This window comes from Solenopsis invicta, chromosome 10, assembly GCF_016802725.1.
Source record: "Solenopsis invicta isolate M01_SB chromosome 10, UNIL_Sinv_3.0, whole genome shotgun sequence".
Classification (NCBI taxonomy): Eukaryota; Metazoa; Arthropoda; class Insecta; order Hymenoptera; family Formicidae; genus Solenopsis; species Solenopsis invicta.
The window spans coordinates 1485588-1494868 of NC_052673.1; the positions used below are offsets into that span (position 1 = coordinate 1485588).

Consider the following 9281-nt stretch of genomic DNA (forward strand, 5'->3'; position numbering starts at 1 on the left):
TACTGTGTCATTCCGCCGATCTAGCGGGGAACCTATTGTTAGAGCCGTTAGCGCGCGTTTCCAGCCTTCTTTAAAGTCATTAGATTTATAAAGTACCGCCATTTTGGCTCCAACATGCGGCACATTTAAAACGTGCATATGTGTATAAATGTATTTAAATAAGAAAGAAAATCATAAATTATATAAATTAATTTTATTTACAATGGTTCTTATTCACATATGATTTTATTGCAACGCTTTTACTAATATATGTGTTCAATATGCGTTAATATTATATATGCGTATTCTATATGCGTTAATATTAATATTTTTTTTTTTAAGATAAAATAGATGCGTGCTATAATAAATGTTTTGATAAGTTTAAAAACAATATTGTGGCAAGATGGCACAAAGTCTGTACAACAATTATTTAAAAATATTTCAATAAAGTCTAAAGCTTTTAATTTATTCGAATTTAGGCATGTTTTTAAACGTTTAATATCGTTTTATTTCTCAGAGTATAACAATAACACAACAAATCTAACGCATCTCACGGTAAATAATTGTACTTAATGTGTAGATACATACATTATGAAAGTGTGCACTCTTTACACTTTCCGACGCCATTTTGGCTCCAAATCCTTATACATTAGGTTTGTTTTCTGTTCCTGCACTAGACTGCACTGGAACGTTCCTTCTTGCTTTTGCTAACTTTGAAACATCTATCTATTTCATTTTAAGTGTACACTTATTTAGAGAGTTCAGGAACAGAAAACAAACGGATTGAGTCTTATGAATTGCGGTACTTTATTAATCTAGTGAGTTTAGCCTTCTTTAGAGTCCCTAAAAGTCCCTAGAGAGTCTGGACATCTCCCCCTAAAATGTGAGCGATGAATACGTCAGTGTATGTACGTGAGCTTTATGTGTGTATACGTTTATCATTGTGTGCACTGTATCCGTCGTACGGGTTGTATGCTGTTGTTGCATTAGCTAAAGAGGATTAAACAGGATTCTGTATTGGTGCTGCCATTTTAGACGTACAGTCACGTGCATCCAATCACGTAGAACGATGTCCAGACTCTCTACTTCTAGGAACACTAGCCTTCTTCTGTACATGACACTACACGCGCAATCACGTTTAAACTCGCGACTCGCTCAATCACTGTTTGTTTATGGATAAAGTATAAAGTAAATAAAGTATTAATTTAAAAATTAATGGAACAGCACGTAAATATCTAATTTAATTACTAATAAGATAAAATTATAATTATATTAATATTTTAATATATTATAGTGTTAAACAAGTTACTGGATTTAGAACACAACTTCTATCATAGCTCTATTCATGAACCTATATTTAACAACAGTCCTAAGAATGAATAAATACAAGCATTTATCTGGATTTGCTAAACGAAAACAGAAACTAGAAGAAGAACATAAGAAGAAAAAATTGCCGAAGCTTACCAGTTTCTTTTCTAAAACCAATAATCCACCTTTACAAGAACCAATACAAAGCATTAGTCATATCAGTCAAACAGATATTCTGAGCAATATAAATAATGATTTAACAACCGAAAGTAATAAGGAACATGCAATACTAATGGAAACTGATCAACAAAATAAAACTCACTCTCAAGAACAAAATCAAGTGTCAATTCAAATACACAATTTAGAGAGAACAGACAAGATCAATTTCAAGGAAGTTCTGACAGATAACGATAAAAAATATATAGTCAAATATGGTCCGTGTCAACCACTTGGAATATTTCCAAAAAATGCAGAAGGGCGAAGTTTTAATTCTTCGTATTATATACAAAAGTCTAAATCCGGAATTACCTATAGAAGAAATTGGCTATGCTATTCAATTGGATTAAATATGGCATATTGTGAGCCCTGTTGGATTTTTGGAAAAAGAGAAATTCATAACATCAAAGATGCTTGGATAAACGGATACAATGATTGGCGTCATATTTCCCAAAGTATTTCGCGACACGAATCTTCAAATAATCATGTAGTTGCCTGTCAAATATATAAGAAGTGGAAACTTGATAAGAATATTGATATGGATTTAGATAAAGAATTAAAATTTAAAATGACGTACTGGGAAAACGTTTTACATAGAATAATCAATGTTACTTTAACTTTAGCACAAAATAATTTAGCATTTAGAGGTCATAAAGAATCCTTTGATGTACAATCTGGAAATTCAGGAAATTTTTTAAATATTATTAAACTACTTTCTATATATGATCCTATTTTAAAGGAGTTGTTGTCAAAAGATAAAGGCACCGTGAAATATTTAAGTCCTGTAATACAAAATGAACTGATAGACATCTTAGCCAAAGAAGTAAAGACTGAATTAGTTAATAAAATTAATAAATCTCCATTTTTGTCTATTATAATAGATACTACACAAGATATTTCTAAAATTGATCAAATCAGTTTTACAATTCGTTTCGTAGAGCTTATTACAGATGATAACGATGCTAAAACAAGTGATCTCATGATAAGAGAATTTTTCTTAGGATTCAAGGAAGCTGATGGACAAACTGCAGAAGATTTGGAAGCACAATTATTAAATTATTTTGAGGATAATACATTAGACATAATGAAATTGCGTGCTCAAGGATATGACGGAGCTGCTAATATGAGTGGTATTTATAATGGCTTACAGGCAAAAATCTTGCGAAGACAACTAAATGCAGTTTATGTTCATTGCGCTGCTCATAACTTGAATTTGGTGATTAATGATGCAGTAAAATCTTCAAAAGATATAAGAAACTTTTATGATTTATTAGAAAGCGTTTATGTTTATTTTGGGCACAGCATTAGTAGATGGGCAACTATTATTTCAATGTTTGAGAATAAAAAGCATTCACTAAAACGATTATGTCCCACAAGGTGGTCATCCCGTTATGATACTTTGCATAGTTTACGATTTCATTATGCCGAAATCTTGCGGGCGTTAACCAAAATATCGCTTACAAGTAAAAAAACAATGGAGCAAAACGAAGCTCAAGAACTGAAAAAAAAATTAGAAAAATTTGAGACTGTTATTTTAGTAGTTTTAGAGTCAAAAATTTTAAGTATTACCAATATTGTTTCTAATGCCTTACAAAACAAAAATATAGACATTGGAAGAGCTTCCACACTTTTAAAATCTGCTTACGAACAAATGATATTTCTCCGCAATAATTTTAATATAATAATTGATGACGCGACTCTTTTAGCAAATACGTGGGGTATAAATCCTACTTTTGAAAAGAAAAGGATAAGTAAAGTAAAAAAGCAATTTGATGAGTTGTCCCACGATGAAAGACTGGCAAACCCAGAAAGCAATTTTAAAACTACTGTTTTTTATTCAACAATAGATGTAATAATTGCTCAACTAAAACGCAGATTCGAAGGACTGAATAATATAGTGGAAAATTTTAAACCAATTTTTCCATCTACTTTAGAAAATTATTCTGATGATGAATTGGTAAAGTTAGCAGATATACTTGCATTACAATATCCTAATGATTTGTCAGATTCATTTTCTAAAGAGCTATTAATATTTAGAAACGCGTTTCAAAATCATTTTCATGGCAATAACATATACGATTTAGCGAAAAAAGCGATTGTAGACTATGATATGTTATCCTGCTCTTATAGAGAAGTTTGCACGGCTTTTATATTATTTTTAACAATACCCGTATCAGTTGCGAGTGCAGAGAGGTCTTTCTCAAAGTTAAAAATAATAAAAAATTACTTAAGAAATTCTATGTTACAACGACGCTTGTCAAATCTTGCAATATTGTCTATTGAAAATGAAATAGCAAGAAATCTCGATTTGAAAAAAATTATTAAACAATTCGCTAGTGCTAAAGCGCGAAAAGTAAATTTTTAAATATTACATTATATTGCGCGTTTATGTTTACTGTAAATATTTAGTTTATTTTGATATTCTTATAAAAATTGATTCCTATTCGTTTATTTTTATGATAGAACATGTTTATTTTTATTGAAAATTTTATTTTATTTTTACTTACTATTGTTTATGTTACTAATAGTCTATTATTATTGTTTGAAAGATAAGTTGACTATTATATAAACACTATAATTATAAAACAAAACGAATTTTATTATTTCTATAGGGCCCGTAAATTATTTTGCACACGAGCCCGTTCCTTTCTAGTTCCGCCACTGAGTAACAGTATTCATATGTAATTTTTGAAAGGCGGTCCATCAACAAAATCAGGGTGGAAGAAATGTTTAAAAGTTATTTTCATTTTTTTATAATCAAAATTCGCACCGAATAAAAAAGTAAAAAGAACATTTTCATTAATGTCTAAGTGTAATATTAAATTAATACCCAAGTGTAATATTATTAATGTCTAAGTGTAATTTCATGTTTATGAATTAAAAACCTTATGTTATGAAATTATAAAAATTGAAAAATTATTTAGCTATCACTGACTTTTAACTTATGATCAACAAAACATTTCAATATAAAATTTTATAGACAAACAAAACGTTAAATAGTTGATAAAAACGATTTACCTGCTCATTTTTTTAAAAAAATTAACAAAAAATGTTATTTTAATTTTTTTAATTGTGACTTTTTGAAAAAATCTAAAAAAAAAATATTTTTTAGAAGTTAGCAACAGAAATTACATGTAATTTTTTCAAGATGGTAAGTCAACGAAATCAGGGTAGATAAAATGTTTAAAAGTCATTTTTATCTTTTCATAATTGAAATTCGCATCGAAAACAAATGTAAAAAATATTCTTATTATTGTCCAAGTGTAATTGATTTTAACAGAATTTTTCCAAAATTTTGTTTAATTTGTTACTAAGAAAATCGTGAAAATGTAAAAAAAATCGATTTTATTGCTCTATCTTGGTCATGTCTCCATATAGAAATCTAAAATTTGGTATGTAACTGTCTTTTCATATAAATTATCTTAGAAAAAAAGGCCAACTCAAAAAACTGTTTACCGTAAAACTTATTACCTGTAATCGTGAAAAAAACATCTCACAAAGTATATTTTCTTATTGCCAAATAATAGCACTTTTTATTTTTAAAACTACAACTTATCTGATATATCAAAGGCTTCGATCCGCTTCCTTTCAATTAAACTTTGAAATATTTCAGAGATTTCACCGAGCAAAACTGAGTTACATCGGCCGGCTGTCAAAACATAATTTACTAACACTACGATACACTCATGATCGCCGACGCAGCATCCGGTTATAATAGTCATGAACATAAAAATAACTAAAAACAAAACATGGATCCTAGAATCGGACCCCAGGCATGCCTGGCACGAACTGTACAGTCGTGAACTAAAAGATTGCAACACATTTTCTTTGATGGTTTTTGGAATGTAGACTTGCTCATCAATCGGCGAACGTAATTGGTTGACTCCATAGGTAAGAACCAATTACATTTGCCGTTTGATGAGCAAGTCTACATTCCAAATACCACCGAAGAAAATGTGTTGCAACCTTTTAGCTCACGACAGTACAGAGGAATCTGGGACATAATGACGTCACAGGGTATAATAGGGCATGGTTGATAACTTTTCACAGAGATACTACTATGTAATAAAATGTTATGCAATAACTACTTGTAACAAAACGCCCCTCCACCTCGCGCGCACGGCCACTCCACTCCGTCCACCCGAGCAATACACCGGCAGAACGCCACGTGCGCGCACCGAGCTAACCTGCCGTCGCGATCACGCGGCAGCACGCGCGCTGCCCGTGGCATTCGGCAACGCTCCCACTCCGGGCCAGCCGACCGAACGCACGGATTGGCCCGCCCAACCGTGCGTTCGGATCATATATGTAATACTCCTATATTGCTAGAAGAGTGTTGACCGTCAGCCCAAACATTACGGTGCAGACGTATAATAGCCTCTCTCTCGCGAACGGCCCAGCTGATTTGTGCGCATGCGGTTACATTTTTTAAAACACCATTAGGCGCGATTTTCACATAACCTGTTTTCGTGATTTGTGCGTGTGTGCGACGGTAAACAACGCATATTATAAGCGTCCCAAGTGAGACAAACCAAAGAAAAAATTTACAATGGTGCGAATTTGTTTTTTGTTCAGAAAAGGGCAGCAAAGGATGGAAATTTTGCAATGCACAAGTAAATATCTTACATGTAAAATGTGTATTTATAAAACGTTATACTTATTTTCTCTAATTCAACTTATTTGCATAGCATTATTACACTAGATTTACTGTAACACATGATTGGATTATCAAGCAGTTAACAGCATGATGGAATAAATAATAATTATTTGTAGATTTCCAAAAGAGGTGAGCATTCGGGCACAGTGGTTACATGCCTGCAAATTATCTGACAAGGACAATGTGATACATATACACATTTGCTCCGATCACTTTGTACCAAGTGATTATAAAAATAGCATAGGACTGTGTAGCAGAAAGTGGTTATTGAAACCAGGAGCAGTGCCTTCCGTTAATGTGCCAAATCCTCCAGCTGCCGAATTGCAGTTCCAGTCATCTGAGATTATAATGGACGAGACACGTAAGATTGAAAACATACAAATTTTTTTTATTGAGGGTAGTAAATACTGACAACAGAATTGTTACAGCTATGGTTCAACATTATTCATATTGTTTTATAGGATTAGTGCCTTCTATTGATGTTCCTCCAGATTTCACATCAGTTTCAAATGTAGGAGAACTGGAATTTTCAACATCCAAGAATGTGATGGATGAGACACGTAAATTTAAAACTAAACTATTTTTCTTGAGGGTACTAAATACTGAAAGGAGTTGTTATAGCTTTAGTTGAACGTAATCCATGTTGATTTATTAATAACAGGTCACGAGAATGAACAGCTGCATACTCCTCCGAAGAAACGGAGATTTGCAGAACCTCGGTTCATATCAGACATTGTAAGCTCCGATTTCTCAACACCGAAAAGGACTCGAAGAGTCATTGCTATGGTGAACAAAATCCATAATAAAAAACGTAATTTGATCCACAATCTGCAGAAAAAAAATCGAGAGCTGTGTAAACGCATTACCACTTTAGAAGAAATGGTAACGCATTTGCGTAAAGAAGCATTAATATCAGAGGAAGGTGGTGACGCTTTAATGGTATAGTATCTATCGAAATAACGACAAAGGTTGAATCTGGGACTCTATTCTTGAAAACATGCGAATAACTTTCGTTTACGAAAGTAACAGAATAATCAATGAAATTATTCGATTGTATTCTTCCATTGGCTATTTCGTCACTTTCGTATACGTAAGTTATTTGCATGTTTTCAAGAATAGAGCCCCAGTTTGCTCGTATTGTCAATAGCTGCGTTCAGCATTATAAATCAGAGGCATCCGTTTGCTCTTCCACCTCGAAAATTTATAGTATTTATCACGTATACGTATAGATCTTTTAGGTAAAAGAGCAAACGGATGTCTCTGATTTGGAATGCCGAACGCAGCTAATGAAGGTTTGACCAATGAACTGACTTTCATGTCTGATAACACATTTTCTTCTTAAGGTGATAATGTAAATAAAAAAAGTCATATACAAGTCATATACAAGTATGCAAATAGGGTTTCGTAATGATCGTGAACATAATAAAATAACATTTAACTGTTCTAAAAAAAATGAAAAACTTATGTTTAGTGCAAATTTTATTTGTCATTTATTTATAGGACTGATAAGACTGTGCTATGATAATTTTTTAAAGATTGAGCAAATATTTTCAGATATAAAGAAAGATGAGACAAACAAAGTAACTTTTCGGACTTTTTTATTATTTACTGTTTATTTATGAAAATATTTTTTTTATATTTACATTTATGGATCATTTTATGAAGAGAATGAGCTATCAGGCATCAAAATTGGTTCAAAATCTAATCAGACCCGCAGTTTGCGCAGATTGCTTGAGGTTTAATCTTGTTAAAGCTGCTTCAAATGTAGTCCACCTTCTGAAGTTGAAAAATATCTCTTTTATATTTTGATATTCCTAAGTATAAACTTAAAAAAACTGAAGTGTTAAAATTCGCTGTCATCGAACGAGAGAGAAGAAGCAACATAAATTTTAAAATTGTAATTTTAATTTTTCTTAAGAGTGTCCAGATTTGAACCGAAACGTTTAAAATAGATTTATATTAAATAATTAAATTCCTTTGGTCATGAATTAGCCACAGAGACAAGTAACATCGTGCTAAAATACCGACAATGAAATAAAATGGGATAAACTGTCTCTGGTCACTTAATGTTTTCTACTAATATTTCGCGCAAACTTTAAAGGGTTGTTCACACAATGACGTTAATGCAATTGAAATTCAAAATATTTATATTTTGATTTACAATTGGATAAGTCCTATTATATTCGCGTGGTACTCATTGCCGTTTGTCATATTGCACTGCATATGAACACATCTCGTCAGCTGTATTAAATAACAGGTGAGAAAACTAAATTTGAAAAACATAATTTTGAAATTACTATTAACATATACAAAAAAGAATTATAAGTTGTTTATAATTTTATTGTCTATACAATTTATTCAGAATTTTATTGAATATTATAGCATGCAAAAACAAAAATCAACTTTTTACAGAAATTGTAAAATGATATTTGTGCTACATTTTTTTCTTTTTATTGATACCAATCAAAACAAATGTGCAGTAATTTTTTTTCTTTCATAGGCCATGATGCCTGAGAAGGTGAAACACATGTTAAACAGAAAACTGAAAGGCAATAGACGTTACTCACCTGAACTTCGCAGTTTCGCACTCACATTACATTTCTATTCACCAAAAGCTTACGGTTACGTAAGAAAAATGTGGGACAACCTGCTGCCAAACCCTTCTACCATCCGAAATTGGTACCGAGTCGTTGATGGAGGCCCGGGTTTCACGAAAGAAGCATTAAATGCCATAGCACTACGAGCGGAAGGACCAAAACCGGTTATCGTTAATCTAGTCATAGACGAAATGGCTATTCGTGAGCAGTGCATCTACGATAAAGATAGATTTCATGGTGGTATCGATTACGGAACCACCGACGAATGTGACAATGACAACGACAAGTGCCTACAGCAAAAAACGCGCTAATGTTTATGGCAGTATCCTTAAATGACAACTGGAAAGTACCAATTGGGTATTTTTTAATAAAATCGTTAAATGGCAGTGAACGAGCAAATTTACTCACCCAGGCATTGCAAGCATTAGAAGATTACAAGTGCAAAGTATACTCGATAACGATGGATGGCGCATCATCAAATCTCAGCATGTGTACTGCTTTGGGTGCTAATTTTCAATACGGGC

General features: G+C 32.3%; 2 protein-coding genes across 3 annotated transcripts; both read left to right on the plus strand.

Moving 5' to 3' along the window:
• Positions 1–1354: 1354 nt before the first annotated feature.
• Positions 1355–6571, plus strand: LOC105200988 (zinc finger MYM-type protein 1-like). The gene is made up of 2 exons (XM_039454468.1): positions 1355–3465; positions 6277–6571. The coding sequence occupies exons 1-2, from the start codon at positions 1355–1357 to the stop codon at positions 6569–6571; spliced, it is 2406 nt and encodes an 801-aa protein (XP_039310402.1).
• LOC113006181 lies at positions 5786–8476 on the plus strand. 2 transcript variants are annotated; one of them, XM_039454361.1, is made up of 3 exons: positions 6074–6116; positions 6277–6720; positions 6822–8476. In XM_039454361.1, the coding sequence occupies exons 2-3, from the start codon at positions 6591–6593 to the stop codon at positions 7103–7105; spliced, it is 414 nt and encodes a 137-aa protein (XP_039310295.1). In that variant the 5' UTR covers positions 6074–6116; positions 6277–6590; the 3' UTR covers positions 7106–8476. The 2 variants fall into 2 exon arrangements, with proteins under 2 accessions (XP_039310294.1, XP_039310295.1); XM_039454360.1 differs by having other exon boundaries at positions 5786–6720.
• The last annotated feature ends 805 nt before the right edge of the window (positions 8477–9281 follow it).